This window comes from Quercus robur, chromosome 10 (assembly GCF_932294415.1).
Source record: "Quercus robur chromosome 10, dhQueRobu3.1, whole genome shotgun sequence".
NCBI classification, from domain to species: Eukaryota; Viridiplantae; Streptophyta; class Magnoliopsida; order Fagales; family Fagaceae; genus Quercus; species Quercus robur.
The window spans coordinates 43,592,769-43,612,830 of record NC_065543.1 but is presented as its reverse complement, the minus strand read 5'-3'; the positions used below and the strand labels follow the sequence as shown (position 1 = coordinate 43,612,830).

The following is a 20,062-nucleotide window of genomic DNA, read 5'->3' as shown; positions in this document are numbered from 1 at the left end:
GAGAAGATAATAACTTAAAAACACAAAAACCAAATTGCATCAACCCAAAGTAAAATTCTAAAGAACACATAAATACTTCAATTGAAAGTAGAGATATAAAAAAAATTCACACAAAAATAAAACATGAGAGAGAGAGAGAGAGAGAGAGAGAGAGTATTAACCTTTTTCGTGTGGGAAAATATGTATAGAAATGGAGAGAGAATGACATACTTATAGTAATAGAATGGGGATAAGAAGAACCAAAACTTATAGTAATAGAATGGGGATAAGAAGAACCAAAATAAAAGGAAGAGGAATGGATAGATGAAGAGTGACATTAAGGTTGAGAGTAGTGGAGAGATGAAAAGGTAAAAGAGAAATAATTGTTGGAAGTAGTGGAAAGAAATGAGAAATAAGTAGATGATGTGGCCACTGATGTAGTTCAACAGGAACGTAGTAATAATAAACGCGACGCTTTAGCTTTTGGGTATATATAGATTACAAGAGATTTTCTCTTATTGAGTTGAATGTTGACTAAAGCAAAGACAAATGAGATTCTTTTCACCTAATGCTTTCAAGAATTCACCTGCATAATTCATCACCATTATCGCAACATGCACTTTACCATCTAACAAGAAGCATCAACATTTGCTTTCCAACAAGAGTAAGGAGCTCTTTCCCACTAGACTTGTCTAGAAATTTGCATGCAAAGTTGGGGTTTAGGGGTCTTGGCTTCGAATCTCTGATAGTCCAAATGAATTTATTGAATAAAACCATCAAGATTGAGAGGCTCACTTGTTAGCATCAATTTATTTCTGAATTTCCAAATCGTGTTCATGGTCACAGACTCACAGCCACTATAAGAAGAGTTTGATCTTTGGAAAGTCCTCCTTGTAATAACACACTATCTGGGATACAGAAGCCTTAATCAGACCAAGACTTGAGTCTACACCAACCTTGTTTATCTTTGGCCCAAAACTGATCTAAACCACACTAATCTTACCACATCACTTTTTCATTTTTTTTTTTTGGAGAATAACATCACAACTTAAAAACAAATGAACCTCAATTCTGCCTTTCTACCACATGAATACCATGTGCTGATGTGTCTTCTTCCCTCCCGATCTTTTCACTAATCCTGCTTTTAGGGGTAACAAGAAGCATCAACATTTTTAACCTTTCATGGAATATGCTTTGCCATAAGGATTTCCAAACGATGGTATGACAATTATTGAATCTGTGCTGTTTATCAGCCCAATATATGGGCTTGACAAAAAAGAGTGGAGATCTCTCTCCGACCAAATCACATTTTCTTGTGTAAGGGAAGTTGGGAGAGGATTCTTGTAGGCACAGGATCCAAGGATCATTCCAAACGTTTATACTATGGCGTTGCCTTACAAGAAAACATCTACGCCTAATAGAATTTCTTGTAGTAACCGACATCAGAATAATGACATATTCAATGCTTGAGGTTCTCACTTTTCTGAAGCCTAAGAGAGGTGATTGGTAGAGAGCTGCATCCTCAATTTTAGAGAAACTGATTCTCATGCTCGAACCGACAACATATAAGTTGGGCAAATAGCACTTGCCATTGCACCAAAATCTAGCCCCTTTTATTACTAATTCACAGGGAAACAAGAAATTCTTTTTAGAGAGTAAAAACAAAAATGAATGAGCAAAGTATATTATGATAATAATTTTACTTTATAGTGTGACGGGAAAATGTATTGCATACATTGTAGAGATTCTTTTTAACAAAATATTGTTTTCAGTCTAAAAATTGACATGAAGTTCAATTTTCATCCTTAAACTATCCAAAAAAAATTTCCCCCTAAACTATTGAAAACATTATACTTTTTGTCATTAGTACATTCCGTTAATTTTTTATCCTATATATCTAACAAAATGCTTGGGTGAAATTACTTAATATGACGTGCAGCACTAATAAATAAATAGTTATTTCTCAAAAATAAATAAATAAATAAATAAATAAAGAGTTATTCTAGGATCATAACTTTTGCTTTATAACTTTTCGACATAGCTTTGATGTTATCTACTGTAAATGATTGTCTATCACTTTCACACAAATGCCCCACTTTTTATCTATCAGTCAACCACATCTGTGACACAAACATTGTCCACAAATTTTCTCATAGATAAATAAATTAAACATTACTCAATGTGATCCATAGTCTGAAAGTAAATATGGCATGTGTTGAAATTGGATTACACATGATTTGAAGAAGCAAGTGCCTTCTGGCATGAATTCTGATGCAATGGACGCTGCTACATAACCTTGAATCATTTGGACCTTCGCAAGTCAAAATAAACAACGGATAATTGCATTGATTTGTTCAACTGAGCTACGCAGCTCCAAGGGGTATGGATTAAACCTAATAAATGGAAAACCGTAGTTGTTCATGGAAAGTGGAAACTTTCACAGATGACAAACCATGATGTATCTGCCTGTATCAGCATGGAACTTCTTAGGAAACACACAATCATGTAGTTACTGCTCATTGAAAAGAGGCTCAAGGTTGAAGGAGTCAATGAATTGAAACTGCAAAAGAACCAGGGCCCCATTCACATTAAGTTATTGAATTGTTCCCTTACAGCCATCTACTTCAAGATTAGTTGAGAATACTCTATTTTAAATTTTTTTTTATTCATCTGACACTGTCAAAAATAGACAAATGTTCTAGACCATGAAAAAGCTTTAGAAAATAACTAAGATTTTCCATTTTGATCCTTAACAGTTTCCAAGAGGGACACGATTTGCAAATAAATTTAAAAGATATTTTGACGACAGCCCGCCATCTTCAGTGGACTTTGTTGCTGCTTGTGTCACTTCCTATGTCTCTGCATCAGCAAAACTAAGAAGACTAATGAGGTTTTCACATAGAAAGAGAGTTATATATAGAACCATGATCTTCATTCTTCAACCACAAAACCAACCAAAAACTTATCTTTTACAATCTTGTACTCTCAAAAAAAAACAGGAGTTTCTAGCAGCCATGATGAAATCATCAAACTCACCCCTCCACCTGCTATCTTGCCTTCTAATGTTACTGCTTCTCCCGGTGCCTTCCCTATCAGCTGACCCTGATTCGTTACAGGACTTTTGTGTTGCAGATTTGAATGCATCCATATCAATCAACGGATTTCCTTGCATACCTGCCTCAAAAGTTAATGCAAGTGATTTTTTCTTTGATCTGAGCAAAGAGGGTGTCACTAACACATCAAACTTAAACTCCAGTGTCACTCCTGCAAACGTCCTTGCATTTCCTGCTGTTAACACCCTTGGGATTTCAATGAACCGTGTAGACTTTGGCCCTGGAGGACTCAATCCACCACACTCTCACCCTCGTGCAACTGAGATGGGTTTGGTTGTTGAAGGGAGCATACTTGTGGGGTTTGTGACAACTTCCAATGTGTATTACTCTAAGGTTTTGACTGCGGGAGAGGTCTTTGTCATTCCTAGGGGACTTGTACACTTCCAAAGGAATGTTGGAAACGGGAAAGGTATTGTCTTCACTTCTTTCAATAGTCAAATGCCAGGGGTTGTGATTTCCTCAACAACTCTCTTTGGTTCACAACCCCCAATGCCTAATGAAGTGTTAACTCAGGCGTTCCAAGTAGACGATGCTGTTGTCAATAGCATAAAATCTAAATTTGGTTCTTAAGCCATGGCCTTCCTGATAAGGTCCCTTTGATTTGAAGATTGTGTAACAATACTCTTTGAGATTGCCTGCCTCCCTTTGTTGGGCTGTGTTATTCAGGTTATTTGTGTATGTTGTTTTGATTATTGATTGATTCTTTAAAATTAGTTGTTTTGATTATGCCTATGTTGTTATGTTTATTGGCGAATTTTATGATAAAAATTTTCACCTGTGAGTTGAAGTATTGACTTCTAAATAACACAATCGAATCTCCCTTACTGTAAAAAAATACCTTGAAGAATATACCTCTGCTCTGAATTCGGATACTATAATCTAAAAGTGTCCTGTATCAAGCCCTGCATACTGACAGCAAATTGTCATGGATTATTTATAACTCAAATTAATTTCCATTTGGTTTCATTTTAAGTGGAGAGTAATGATTCAAATTGGCTTTAATGGCTTCTCTCGAAAAAATAAGAAATAAATCATCTCCTATGGCATTTGTCAATTGCTCATTTTGTAACATATAACATTAGTTCCATTTTAATGACTCCAAAATTTTTCATTATTTGAATTTATTTCATTACCATTATTGAAACACGAATTTGTACTAATTAGTAACATACTTAACAACGAAAGAGAAACTTTGGAAAGCAAAATTCTCTCATTACACAGTTTGGCATGAAATTGTATCAATTAGTAACACATTGTAACAATGAATAAGAATTTGCAACTAAGTCCCTGAAAGCAGAGTCCTTTGCTTACACAGCTTAAGAATTAAATCAACCTAGGACTAGGGAGAATCTTTCTGCCTACTAATACAATTAACTAAAGCGTATCCAGTAAGATGATAAATAAAAATATTAATGCATTTTCTACATATGATTTCATATTACAATTTTAGGACATTAGAAGAGACTAGGAAACACACTTCAGCATCAGACATGGAGAAACCTACAGCACAGTTGCCCTTTGATTATAAATGATTAAGTACTAATTCTTCTCTAATCTTCTAACGCACTCAAGATTATGTTGCTCTTTCAAAACTACCACCAACATGCATATGCAGCCATTCAGGTTGTGAGCTTTGAGCATATTCCCTCATTGCTTGTGATCCAAATATCATTCCAGAAGCATCAAATGACTGTGCACGAATCTGAAACACCAAATCAATTCGTTACAAAAGTCATACAGCATATAATTCCAAAAGTCTTCTTTTTGGATCTTTGATACAATAATAAAAAAAAGATATTCTCTTCACAAGAGGATAACATAATATTCAAAGCAAATTCTTAAGAGCCTATCCACCAAATGACTAATGTGTAAGAAAAAACTGACATGGATGATTTGGTCCTAGGGAATAAAATACAAGCCAACATTACAAATTGAAAGGGATAAATGAATTTTGGGTGGTAGAGTGCACCCATGTCGAAGGGTGGCACCAAATGGTGAGAGGAGTTGGTATAATCATGCATAACAAAAGCCAATGGTTGCACACAGAAGCTCACATACATGTTGGAAGCTCTTGAAAGAACTAGTAAAGCAGAAAAAGAAGAATAAAGTGAAGGGGGAAAAATTGAAAATAGGCCAAACAACCTATATTGGTCCTGAACTATGTGAGAACGTTCAATTTCATCGTTAAACTACTGATTGTGTCAATTTAGTTGCTAAAGTTCTAACGAAATTCAAAGTTACCTTGTTCCCCACTGCTTGTCAACATTAACTGCAGAAAGTTGTACTAATTCCACACCCCCCCCCCCCCTCCCCCCCTTTCGAACTCTTTATTCCTTGTATTAATAAGGATCAAAGTAAATTCACTCAATTTGAAAAGAATTTCACAGAAATCAATCAATTTCTCTGAGGGAAGTGGGAGCAAGTGTAACATGCAACCATTTTCAAAATGTTGGAACGAAATTGAACTCTTAATATATCTAGGGATAAAAACGGTAGCTTGCCAAAAAAAAAAAGGGGGGTTAATCATAGGATGGCTTTATTGTAGATGTGAACGAATACGTGTGTGTAGAGTTCTTGTAGTCAAGCCAATTATTTAGAAATAGCCACACTTGAGATCCATATCAACATATCAGAAATATTCACATATGGCATTAACAGACCAAATGGAATATATAAGGAAATAGGATATGGGAGTGGTGGCATAAATCTAAAAAATTAATAACACAGTGAAGGGCAGCTTCAAGCTGCGCCATACAAAACTTTGGTCTAGAAAGTCAATTTATCACTTTTTATAAAACTTCTATGAATTTATTAGAAACACACACCTATTGAGGTTGCAAAGAAACGATGACTGCCATAAGAAAGTAAAACAGATTAAGGTGTGAGTGTAAATTATGATTCAACAAAATTAATAGGTTACTATTGCTTCTCTCATTCTTAAAATCATTTCTTCAACTTTTGGCAGACCAATAACTTTATCTTAGAATTATAGAAGCACAACTCGTAGACCTATATGATGCGCGAGAATAGATAATTATATTTTAGTTATGGTATAATATATATTTTGTTCTCTAAATTTTGTGGAAAATGATTTGTTCTCTCAAAAAATTAAACAATTTCTAAAATTATTTTTCATTTATCTATATCAAAAAATATATCATCATTTTATTATTCGGATTTGTCTGATTGATATTATTCATTTTTTAGGCGGTCAATTTTTGATAAATTATGTTATTGTGCGTTATAGTTTCCTAATTTGTTTTTCCTGTACAACTAAACTGTTTGAGTTTCAAATATATTACTCAAAATTGTTAGGGATATATTTATGTAATTGGCTAATCCTTTGACAAAACGTATTTTACTTGTAATTGGGTAGATCTAGGATGAGTTTAGTACTTCAAGAAACAAGTGTTCAAGTTTAGTATTGTCCAATTGGGTATTGGGGTAAGGGTTCAACTATAGGTTGGTATTGGGTATTGGGATTCCTTTTACTTGTAACTATTTGTGATTGATAATAGTGGATTCTTAGGAGTGATGATCTAAAATTCACCCGATGGGGTTTTGCCTTTGTGGTTTTCTCCATTTGTAAACAAATCACCTGTGTCAAATTTAATTTCCGCTACATTTAGTTATTTGGTGATTTGTTTGTGCTACAACGCTATTGCATGTAATTTGACTAATTAATTAACTTGGGTAATTAATTAATTTGCCAAAGGGGTCAATTCATTTTAACCCAACAAGTGGTACATGTACACTCTGATTAGGTTTAATCTTTGCTGTGTGATTCATTGACCCCTATTTGTCATGAATAGAGGACAATCTCTTATTATATCTCATTTATTTGATGGCACTAACTATGCATACTAGAAAGTACGCATGAGAGTTTTCTTGCAGTCTTTAGATGAGAAGGTGTGGCAAGCTGTGGAGATTGGCTGGACTAAGCCAAAGGAAGTACTGGCTGATTGGGATGAGGCCAAGATCAAAGCGGCAAACTTCAACAGCAGAGCATTGAATGCCCTATTCAATGCAGTGACCAATGAGGAGTTCAAGAAAATATCCTTAACTGAAACTGCTAAAGAAGCGTGGACCATTCTTTAGACTACCTATGAAGGAACTAAAGTCGTCAAGGATTCTAAGCTCCAAAGGCTTACTACAAGCTTTGAGGAGATTAAGATGGAGGAGGATGAGTCATTCGATAAGTTCTATGCCAAACTGAAGGACATAGTCAACTCAACATTTAATCTTGGAGAATAGATTCCTGAACCCAAGATTATGAGAAAGGTGCTCAGATCTCTGCCTAAGAGATTCTATGCCAAGATCACTGCCATTGAAGAATCAAAGGACATTGACAAAATTCCTTTGACAGAGTTGGTTGGCAACTTGCAAACTTATGAATTGAGTTTGACTAGAATTGGGAAAGGAAACAAAAGTAAGAGCATGGCACTGAAGGCCAAAAGTAACGAGACTGATGAGTCTTCAGATGATGAAGATTCCAAGATGAAGTTCTACATTACTAGGCAGTTCAAGAAGTTCATGAAGAATTCCAATGCGAAAGGATTTGATAAGGACTGCAAGCAATCCAGTTCTTCTCAATTCAAAAGCCAAGACAGAGGAAAGAAGGATGTTAAGGATGTTGGTCAGTACACTATTCCCTCTGAACCAAAATGCTTCGGATGTCAAGGTTTTGGACACATGAAACAAGAATGTCTAACATATCTCAAGTCAATTGGGAAAAGCAAGGCTCTTGCTGCTACCTTGAGTGACACTGAGCCTGAGATTGAGTCAGATGACAGTGATGACAGGGGAATCTTAAGTGCCTTCACTACCACAGTGGATCCTACTGAGGTGATCGTAGAAGCAGTAGATGAAAAAAGGACTTGGTGGAATCGAAATTTGAGAAAATGGACAATCAAGATGACATCCATACCGCCTATGCTAAGTTGTACAAGGTTTCCGAGAAGCATGAGAAATTGTATAGGCTGGCTACCAAGAAGTTGAGTGATATGGAGCTAGATCAAAAGGAGCTCTCTACAAAGGTTGATGAAGCAAATCAAACCATTGGAGTTTTGTGGTTCGAGAACAACTTCCTTTCTGAAAGAACAAAGAAGCTTGAAGCGGAACTATTTCAGGTTAGAACTCAATTGGAGAGGACTTCCAATGCAAAGCTCAATGAGATGCTAGGCTTTTAGAAAGCTGACTCTGATAAAACCAATTTGGGGTATGATTTCTCTTCTCCTAATATTGCCTCATCTAGTACAATTGTGTTTGCCTCACCTGCTAATAATGTTAATTCTAAGAATGATGAAGCTAAAACTGAAATAGCTAGTGAGAACTTAGATAAAGGCAAATCTATTTTAGGAGCACCCCTTAAGGTTGAAAAGAAAGAGGCTAGAAACCCTAGGACAAAAAGGGAAAACAATAAAAAGTCTCAACAAAAGAAGCCGTATTTCTGTCATCACTGTAGAGCTTTAGGGCATACTCGTCCAAATTGCTACAAGTGGTTAGTCACTCAAAAAGCAATATTATGCTCACGTCTAGAAACCAGAATCAGTTTCCATAATTTTTTGCTCCTCTTGGAGATCTTCTTAAGGCCCTCATGTTCCTTTCGAACTTGAACGATTTCAATTCTTCTCCCTTACCTCCGGATCATAGGTTCACGCAAAGGAAATGTTCTTCCAAGGTGTGGAAAGAAAAAGGCTCAAAGTGATTCAGTCACTTTTTCTCTCTCCCCTTATGGTTATGCATTACTTGTGTGTTTTGCTTTCTTGTCTTGAGTTAGTCTAGTTTTATGCTTTGTGTGTTTTTTCCTTCTTGTTTTGTTTTGGTTGTTTTTAGTTTTTGCTTTATTTGTTTTTCATAAAAAAAAAATTTGAAAAATTGAAAAAAAAATACAAAAACAGTGTGTGTATGTGTATATTGCTACTTGTGTACCTTGAATGCTCATTGAAACAAAGTTTTCTAAACTTTGTATCTTTGGTAGCCTAGATGAGCATCTCAATGCACAACTAAGCAAGTGAGCTTTATGGCTCGTTTTATGATGAGTATGATTAAGTAATCTTCTATATTTAACACTTATATCACTCTTTTTGACGGGAAGCACTAGAAAATCCTAAGAGAAAGGCATAAATAACCATCTCACCACTAAAGCCCGCCAATCATGTATAACATTTGTGTGCTTCAGTATAGCAAAATTGTGATGTTTTGGCTTACATAATTGGGTATTTCTTTTCTCTCTTATATGCCCATGCATGATTTGTTCAAAAAGAAAATATGCAAAGAAAAATAAAAGCAAAAAGAATCAAAATGCTTTTAAAAATGGTTGCAAGCATGTTTCTAGGAGATGTGGGAGTTATAGGATGTATCTCGAAGGTGATAGTCCCCATCAAACAGTTATGATTGTGTGTGAGTGTATTTGATTCTCTCTAGTCTCAAATCTTCATAATATGAGACACTTATGCAGTCTTACTATGTTTTCATACATAACACACAAACTCTTTGCTACTTTTGATACATGTACAGGTACAATGTGATTTGGCCATCATAAGGAATACAGGTGTTAATATATGCTCACTAAACTGTCTTAACTTGTTTTTGAAATATAAAATTGGATAGACTGGTTTAGTGCGTGTGTGTGTTTTGGATCTATGAATGCTTTGCATATATGTTGAGAGATGTTTTGAGAGCTTATTATATTGATTGGATCTTTGGTTGAGTTGCTTGCTTGTTGCTTTCATCTATATGCATTTTTCCCTTCTTTGAAAAACCTTCTTTCTTCAAGCTCAACAATTTCTCGATAGATCCTTGACAGATTCACTTCTATCGAGCCCTTCTTTCTCCTTTTCTCAATGGATCTTGACGGAATCTCGATCCATCGAGACTTTTGGGTTTCTCCTCGATAGATTCTTGACAGCTTCTTCGATCCATCGAGCCAATTTTTTGAGCTCTTTGTCTGGCCGATAGCTTCTCGACAGATTCTTAATCCATCGAGGTGATTTTACCGTCGACAGATTCTTAACAGCACCTCGATAGATTCATTTCTGTCAAGATTTAATGCTCAACAAATCTCGATAGATACCTCGATCCATTGAGCTGTGTTTTATATTTAAAGCAGAGGTGAATATCAAATCTCATTTTTTCACTTCTCTCTCGACATAATCTTTTCTCTCTAGCCCAAAACACTCTTTTCTCACAAAAATCTCTCTACCCATGTGATTTTTGGCCTTGTTCAAGCCTTAATCACTTGGTTAGTGTTCTTAAACACTCATTTTACATGCATTCATACATTTTAGACCTAGGTTTTGGGTTTTTGACAAATTTTTAGGGTTTTTGAGATTTTTGTGAATTTTTAGGTTGGGTTGTGTTGTTTTAATGTTATATGTTCATCCATTGCATTCTCGTTGCATTATAACAATGTTTCATGCATTTTAGATGTGTGTTTGATTATTGTTGATTGTGTACTGGTAGGTTTGGATTGGGTTCTACCCATGATGCTTTAAATTTTGCACGTCACATGTTCATGCATATTTCATGCATACGTATCTTTTCTTTCCTTTCTTAGTTTCTGGTTGTGATTGTGCTCTGGTATTTTCCTTCTCTCTCTCTCTCTCTTGCAGATAGACCGCGTCATGGCACCCAAAGCGCATAAATCCACTCCGCCTCAGAATCCTCTTGGTTTCGGGTCTTCTTCTTTTGATCCTATCCCTCCTTTCCATGTTCGGTTCCATGATGAGAAGGCCTGAAAGGACTTCTTGAAGAACTTTCAGAAACGTGGCGTTCATTTGGAGCGCCGTGTTATTTTGTCAGAATTTTCCGACACTCTTCTCCCCTCTGTCATTCGGATTCGAGGTTAGGAATCTCTACTTAAGAGACCCATGAGGTGTCCCATCATGTTTATACAGAAATTTTACTCCAATATGCACAGTATCAATACCTTTGTACCTCGTTTTGCCACGGCATTCCGATGTACACGTATCGTCGTCACTCCGGATCTTATATTCGAGGTACTACATGTTCCGCAAGTAGCACATCTTGACTACCCCGATTGTGAGCATCTTTGGATTGTGTCAAGAGATGAGCTTCTATCTCACTTTTGTGAGACACCTTTCATATGGGGTGGTAAACAAAACACCCTATGCTTGGGTTTTGCCAAAGGCCCGAGGTTCCTTAACTTGGTGATGACATTTACTCTTACTCCTTTGTCTCACTATAACTCTATCATTGAGCCTTGTGCTTGCTTTCTTTTGTCTCTTCTTGAGGACCTCTCTATTGACTTCCCTTCTCATTTCATCACATCTATCCTCGATGTGTATCAGGATACAGCTACAGTGATAAGCTCATCTTTCCTTTGGCTATCACACGTATCCTTCGACACTTCTCCATTCCTATTCCAGATTCTCCTTACTTCACCACCATGGGTGCCATCAGCGCTGGTTATGTTCGGTGGAGCGAGGCCCAACTTTGACCGAAGCGGCCACGAATGGAAACGACCGATCCTGCAGCTTTTGTTGTTCCTCACTCTTCTTCGACTCCTTCCACCTCTGCTCCTTCTTCGACAGCTAGTGTGACCCTAGAAGCCATCATGGCATAGCTTCAGTGGATGGAGGCTAACTTTGGTGGACATCTTGACTATCTCACAGATGAGATGTGTCAGATTAACACCCGAGTCAGTCGCATTGCCCGTTGACACGCTCGCCTTGGTGGTTTTGCTGCTTCTCCATCTCTTTCTCCAGAGGCTTTGGCTGATGAGGATGACAATGTTGGTGATGATGTGGATAAGGATGCTAGCTTTTCCGGTGATGACTAGATGACGACATCTCAGTGACTTACCCTTTATCACTCGTGACAAAAAGGGGGAGTAGTTTTGGGTTTGAGAGTAGTCTTGTACTTCGGGGTAGAGTTAGTATAGGACCTTTTTTGTTAGGAGGAGTGTGTATATCTTTTGAGGGATGTAGTAAGGTTTATATGTATTTTTTCTTTTCTTTCTTTACATTAACCTCTTGTATATTGGTCTTGTGACCATTTATTTATGACATACATTGTACTTCTCTTTTCATATATATGATGATGTATGTTTTTCTTCACCTATCTCTATATGTGTTGTTTTTTTTCTCTCTTTATACACATGTTTCTTTATTTATGCAATCTGTATTTCTGTTTCACACATGATGCCTTGATGAGTTTTGTTTAAGCGTTTCAAAAGACAGATTGTGAAAGTCTACCATGCCATGAACTCTCTTCTTGCAAAGTTTTTCAAGAGTTTATGTTAGGGTTAGATTTATTTTGTTTTTCAACAAGTGATTATGAGTTTAGTGATTTAAGACTCCTCTCATGGTTCATTTGTTTGTTATGGTTTTGTTACGGATTGCCAAAGGGGGAGATTGTTAGGGACATATTTATGTAATGGGCTAATCCTTTGACAAAACGCACTTTACTTGTAATTGGATAGATCTAGGATGGATTTAGTACTTCAAGAAACAAGTGTTCAAGTTTAGTATTGAAATTATGCAAATCTGACCAAGAAACAAGTAAAGGAAGTGATGTGCATTAAAGCTCGACAGAAGTCTCAACAGAATCCTTTCTATCGAGAATTACTGCTGAAACTCGACAGAAGCTTGACACAAGCTATATCTGTTGATAATTACGAAATTAGGATTTCTAGATCTGATTACACACATATCCTTGAGTATTTGTGTAGGGTTTCTTTTCTCATAACCCTAGACATATATAAAGATTATTTTAAGAGCCGTTACAAAGTGATGCAAGATGTTGCAAAAGAATAATCCATGCATATTGTGACCAGAGACAGAATTTGCTTTAGTTCATCATATTCTCTGCTACTGCGTCTTTATGCCAAGGGTTTTGTGGCCTAAGAACTTCCTGATCTTCATTGTTGACGAGCTGAAGAACTTTGCAGTCAACATCTTCCTCAAGTTGGTGTGTTAGTCACGTACTGGGATTCGTGCATTGAACAGAGAGATTGCTGCAACAATACAAGTTCAATTGGGTATTAGGGTAAGGGTTCAACTGTAGGTTGGTATTGGGTACTGGGATTCCTTTTACTTATAATTTCTTGTGATTGGTAATAGTGGATTTTCGGGAGTAGTGACCTTAAATTCACCCGGTGGGGTTTTGTCTTAGTGGTTTTCTCCATTCGCAAACAAATCACCTGTATCAAATTTAATTTTCGCTGCATTTAGTTATTTGGTAATTTGTTTGTGCTACCACGCTATTGCATGTAATTTGACTAATTAATTAACTTGGGTAATTAATTAATTTGCTAGAGGGGTCAATTCATTTTAATTCAACAAAAATTTTCATTCTCTTGAAATGAGATTATTATATTTATAATTTCTCTTATCGTAGAAGTAGTTTTGAACTATTGATTGAATTTTGTTTACTAATATAGATACATGAGATTGAAATTACATATTTTTAGACATTCCTAGGAGACTATATCATATTATAAATTTAATATTAAAATAGTATGTATGAAAAAAGTAGAATTTATGTCTAAAATTGAACACTTCACCTATTGAATGAAAGAAAATAATTTGTCTAACAACATAAAGAGAACGTGATCAAACAAATTTTTTTTGTTTTTGTTTTTTATTTTTACTATAGACCCTTTCATTTATTAAGATTTAATTGTCTTTAACTGGATCTTTATATCGCATTTTTGGTTCTACACTCTTGTTGAGCCTTCTCATTCGCCACATCATTATTCTTTTTATTATTTATTTTTTACTTTTAATTTTTTGATAATACTAAATATATAAATATATTAGCTTTACAAATTCATCTCAGCCAATTTTAACTTTACATATTCATCTACTTTAGTTTTAATGTTATAACTAAATAATAAATTAATGAAAAATTAAAACAAAAATATTGTCTAAACATATTCATCTAGGGCAGTTTTAATAGTTGATAGACACATTCAAATACATGGCCATGATTTTATTTTGATATAAAATCAAAATCTCACTTCCAAAATAACTAAGTATTATGTTAAAATAAAAAATCATAATGATCATATGTCTGTAATGCATTGTATACCCCATAATAGGTCTCATTCTTCTACCCTTTCCCAAGAGTTGATGACTATTCATAACTATTACCTTGACACCAAAGAAGCATTCGACCCAATACTTAATTTCTACCTTGATTTTTACCCAATAATCGAATATTTTTTGTTTTTAAATACTGCATATTTGATTTCATTCATAAATCTATTTTCTTCTCTATGCGAATTAGTCTCAATAAGAATGCTAGTTCTTTATATATGTATATATATATATATATAGAGAGAGAGAGAGAGAGAGAGAGAGAGAGAGAGAGAGAGAGAGAGAGAGAGAGAGAGAGAGAGAGAGAGAATAATCACCATTTTCGGGAGATAAATCTATATATTACTAAAAGCTGAAGCGTAATGTTTAATGCTGCTGCTCTCATGTTGCGTCACATCAACTGCCACATCATTCTTTTTTTTCTTTTCTTTTTTAAAATATAATTTGTCCTACAATTTTAAAATGGTTTTTATAATTTTCAGCCCTATAAATGCAGCCCACTACTTATTTATTTACTTCCACTATCACCCTATAATAAATCTGTATAATTAATTTAGCCCACCTCTTATTTATTTAGTTTCATTATCAAGCTCAACCCAAAACCTTTTCAGTTCAAATTTAGGGTTTTGTGTAAGCCTTTTTTGTTTTTTTGTGTGAGCCTTTTCAATTTCAAGCCCAACCCTATCTTTTTTGTTTTTTGTTTGTTGTTTTTTTTTTCTTCCAATTTTCTTATAATTGTTTTTTAACATTTTTTTCTTAATATTTACACTTCTCCAACCTCTCTCTCTCCCTTACCATTTCATCTCCCCACTACTTCTTCAATCTTTCTCCCTCCCTTACCTTTTCATCTCCCCACTACCCTCTACATTAATATTGTTCTTTCTCTTTTCTTTCATCTTCCTCTATTTTTGTCTCTTCTTATTCACATCCTCTTACTATAAATTTGTCACTGTCTCTTCTATTCTATGCATAGTTTTCCCTCATAAAAAAAAGGTTCCCTCTCTCTCTCCCTCTCTCTCTCTCTAAATTTTTTGGTGGATTTTTTTTTTATTTTTCTTGCATCTCTACTTTAGGTTGATAATTTTTTATATTCTTTAAAACTCTATTTTGGGTTAAATACTATTTAGTTTTGCTTTTTAAATTGTGGTTGTTTTTATTTATTTATTTTTTATTCTCTTTGATTGTTAAATGTTATCCTATTGCGTTCTAAAGAATTAAATATAGCATATAAAAATATAATATTATTCTATAACATAGCATGATTTGGATAATTTGATATTTATTCTGTTATATAGCTTGATTTTTTATAGTGCTCAATTTAGATGTTAAACTATGAGACTTTACTAATTTTTGTTTATTTTCTAATCCTTTGTGGTGGACAAAGTACTCTTAATAGTTGTATTAGAAGTACTCTATAATGCCATTTATTTAAAGAAAAGCAAAGGTTAGCCAAACGAAAAATAATCGGATAGGTGACAAATTTTAACTTTTGCAATTTTATTTTTATTATTATTATTTTATAATAGTGCATGTATAGCAATTTAATTCTTAGATTTTGCTAATAATTGTTTATTTGATAATATGTTTTGAGCGGCTGAAATTATAATTTCTACAAAGAAAATAACCTTAATAGATTATCAAAAACAAAAGTTTATCCTAATATTGGTTCAATTAATCATTGTTAAGTTTTTTTTTTTTTTTAATTTACGTTTTTTTGGTGCTTTGGATTGTTCCTATATTACATTTATGATTGTTCTTATAATAAATAAAAATATAATTACGAAATACATTACTCATTATCAGATAAGTTTAAATTGTAAAAATAAATTTAACAAAACCACCATAAAAATAATTATCATGCGCAACACGTGAGTTCGTGGCTAGTAGAAAATAAAATGAGAAGAGGAAGTATCTAAATAAAAAAATATAGTCATAAGTCAACCACCAAATTATCCAAGCCATGCTATATAATAGAATAACATTATATTCTTGTAAACTATCTTGATATGTAATACAATAACATTTAACAATCACAAAAAAGAGAGAAGATGATAACTTAAAAACACAAAAACCAAATTGCATCAACCCAAAGTAAAATTCTAAAGAACACATAAATTCTTCAATCGAAAGTAGAGATATAAAAAAAAATTTACACAAAAATAAAACATGAGAGAGAGAGAGAGTATTAACCTTTTCGTGTGGGAAAATATGTATAGAAATGGAGAGAGAATGACATACTTATAGTAATAGAATGGGAATAAGAAGAGCCAAAATAAAAGGAAGAGGAATAGATAGATGAAAAGTGACATTAAGGTTGAGAGTAGTGGAGAGATGAAAAGGTAAAAGAGAAATAATTGTTGGAAGTAGTGGAGAGAAATGAGAAATAGGTAGATGATCTGACCACTGATGTGGTTCAACAGGAGCGTAGCAACAATAAATACTACATTTTAGCTGTTGGATATATATAGATTACAAGAGATTTTCTCTTATTGAGTTGAATATTGACTAGAGCAAAGACAAATGAGATTCTTTTCACCTTATGCTTTCAAGAATTCACCTGCATAATTCATCACCATTATCGCAACATGCACTTCACCATCTAACAAGAAGCATCAACATTTGCTTTCCAACAAGAGTAAGGTGCTCTTTCCCACTAGACTTGTCTAGAAATTTGCATGCAAAGTTGGGGTTTAGGGGCCTTGGCTTCGAATCTCTGATAGTCCAAATGAATTTATTGAATCAAACCATCAAGATTGAGAGGCTCACTTGTTAGCATCAATTTATTTCTGAATTTTCAAATCGTGTTCATGGTCACAGACTCATAGCCACTATAAGAAGAGTTTGATCTTTGGAAAGCCCTCCTTGTAATAACACACTATCTGGGATACAGAAGCCTTAATCAGACCAAGACTTGAGTCTACACCAACCTTGTTTATCTTTGGCCCAAAACTGATCTAAACCACACTAATCTTACCACATCACTTTTTCATTTTTTTGTTTTTGTTTTGGAGAATAACATCACAACTTAAAAACCTCAATTCTGCCATTATACCACATGAATACCATGTGCTGATGTGTCTTCTTCCCTCCCGATCTTTTCACTAATCCTGCTTTTAGGGGTAACAAGAAGCATCAACATTTTTAACCTTTCATGGAATATGCTTTGCCATAAGTATTTCCAAACGATGGTATGACAATTATTGAATCTGTGCTGTTTATCAGCCCAATATATGGACTTGGCAAAAAAGAGTGGAGATCTCTCTCCGACCAAATCACATTTTCTTGTGTTAGGGAAGTTGGAAGAGGATTCTTGTAGGCACAGGATCCAAGGATCATTCCAAACGTTTATACTATGGCCTTGCACTAGAAGAAAACATCTACGCCTAATAGAATTTCTTGTAGTAACCGACATCAGGAAAATGAAATATTCAATGCTTGAGGTTCTCACTTTTCTGAGGCCTAAGAGAGGTGATTGGTAGAGAGCCGCATCCTCAATTTCAGAGAAACTGATTCTCATGCTCGAACCGACAACATATTAGTTAGGCAAATAGCACTTGCCATTGCACCAAAATCTAGCCCCTTTTATTACTAATTCACAGGGAAACAATAAATTCTTTTTAGAGAGTAAAAACTAAAATGAATGAGCAAAGTATATTTTGATAATAATTTACTTTATAGTGTGATGGGAAAATGTATTGCATACATCGTAGAGGTTCTTTTTAACAAAATATTGTTTTCAATCTAAAAATTGACATGAAGTTCAGTTTTCATCCTTAAACTATCCAAAGTTGTTTCCCCCTAAACTATATTGATGACATTATACTTTATGTCATTAGTACATTCCGTTAATTTTTTTATCCTATGTATCTAACTAAATGCTTGGGTGAAATTACTTAATTTGACATGTAGCACTAATAAATAATAGTTATTTCTCAAAAATAAATAAATAAAGAGTTATTCTAGAATCACAACTTTTGTTTCATAGCTTTTTGTTATAGCTCTGATGTTATCAACTGTAAATGATTGTCTATCACTTTCACATAAACACCCTGTTTCTTATCTATCACTCACAATCAACCACATTTGTGGCACAAACATTGTCCACAAATTTTCTCATAAATAAAACATTATTCAATGTGATCCATAGTCTGAAAGTAAATATGGCATGTGTTGAAATTGGATTACACATATGATTTGAAGAATCAACTGCCTTCTGGTATGAATTCTGACGCAATGGACGCTGCTACCAAACCTTGAAATATTTGGACCTTCGCAAGTCAAAAATAAACAACGGATAATCGCATTGATTTGTTCAACTGAGCTACGCAGCTCCAAGGGGTATGGATTAAGCCTAATAAATGAAAAACCGTAGTTGTTCAGGGAAAGCTGGTAACTTTCACAGATGACAAACCATGATGTATCTGCATAGAACTTCTTAGGAAACACACAATCGTGTAGTTACTGCTCATTGAAAAGAGGCTCAAGGTTGAACGAGTCAATGAAATGAGACTGCAAAAGAACTAGGGCCCATTCACATTCATGTCATAATAAAACCCTTTTCATTAAGTTATTGAATTGTTCCTTTACTGCCATCTACTTTAAGATTAGTTAAAAAGACTATTTTAAATTATTGTGATATTCATCTGACACTGTCAAAAATAGAGAAATGTTCTAGACCATGAAAAAGATTTAGAAAATAACAAAGATTTTCCATTTTGCTATCTCTATCAAAGCTAATTGGTCCTTGACAGTTTCCAAGAGGGACACGATTTGCTAATAAATTTAAAAGATATTTTGACGACAGCCCGCCATCTTCAGTGGACTTTGTTGCTGCTTGTGTCACTTCCTATGTCTCTGCATCAGCAAAACTAAGAAGGCTATTGAGGTTTTCACATAGAAAGAGAGCTATATATAGAACCGTGATCTTCATTCTTCAACCACAAAACCAACCAAAAACTTATCTTTTGCAATCTTGTACTCTCTAAAAAACAGGCGTTTCTAGCAGCCATGATGAAATCATCAAACTCACCCCTCTACCTGCTATCTTGCCTTCTAATGTTACTGCTTCTCCCGGTGCCTTCCCTATCAGCTGACCCTGATTCGTTACAGGACTTTTGTGTTGCAGATTTGAATGCATCCATATCAATCAACGGATTTCCTTGCATACCTGCCTCAAAAGTTAATGCAAGTGATTTTTTCTTTGATCTGAGCAAAGAGGGTGTCACTAACACATCAAACTTAAACTCCAGTGTCACTCCTGCAAACGTCCTTGCATTTCCTGCTGTTAACACTCTTGGGATTTCAATGAACCGTGTAGACTTTGGCCCTGGAGGACTTAATCCACCACACACTCACCCTCGTGCAACTGAGATGGGTTTGGTTGTTGAAGGGAGCATACTTGTGGGGTTTGTGACAACTTCCAATGTGTATTACTCTAAGGTTTTGACTGCCGGAGAGGTCTTTGTCATTCCTAGGGGACTTGTACACTTCCAAAAGAATGTTGGAAACGGGAAAGGTATTGTCTTCACTTCTTTCAATAGTCAAATGCCAGGGGTTGTGATTTCCTCAACAACTCTCTTTGGTTCACAACCCCCAATGCCTAATGAAGTGTTAACTCAGGCGTTCCAAGTAGACGATGCTGTTGTCAATAGCATTAAATCCAAATTTGGTTCTTAAGCCATGGCCTTCCTGATAAGGTCCCTTTGATTTGAAGATTGTGTAATAATACTTTTGAGATTACCTGCCTCCCTTTGTTGGGCTGTGTTATTCAGGTTATCAGTGTATGTTGTTTTGATTATTGATTGATTTTATAAAAAATTGTATTGTTATTGATTGATTTTATGATACCTATGTTGTAATGTTTATTGATGAATTTTATCATAAATGTTTCACCTGTGAGTTGAAGTA

The 20,062-nt window shown here is 34.7% G+C and overlaps 3 protein-coding genes across 3 annotated transcripts in view; all 3 read left to right on the top strand.

Moving 5' to 3' along the window:
* Window positions 1–3,897, top strand: part of LOC126701869 (germin-like protein subfamily T member 2) — a 20,179-nt gene extending 16,282 nt beyond the window's left edge. Inside the window, exon 2 of the mRNA XM_050400293.1 lies at window positions 3,759–3,897. The gene's annotated coding sequence lies outside the window, so the exon portion shown is untranslated. The remainder of the gene's footprint in view (window positions 1–3,758) is intronic.
* On the top strand, window positions 2,910–20,062 carry LOC126701868 (germin-like protein subfamily T member 2). Its single transcript, XM_050400292.1, has 2 exons — window positions 2,910–3,682; window positions 19,852–20,062. Exon 1 carries the CDS (start codon window positions 2,994–2,996, stop codon window positions 3,660–3,662), a length of 669 nt encoding a protein of 222 aa, XP_050256249.1. The 5' UTR covers window positions 2,910–2,993; the 3' UTR covers window positions 3,663–3,682; window positions 19,852–20,062.
* Window positions 19,076–20,062, top strand: LOC126701870 (germin-like protein subfamily T member 2). Its single transcript, XM_050400294.1, has one exon. The coding sequence runs from the start codon at window positions 19,163–19,165 to the stop codon at window positions 19,829–19,831; it is 669 nt and encodes a 222-aa protein (XP_050256251.1). The 5' UTR covers window positions 19,076–19,162; the 3' UTR covers window positions 19,832–20,062.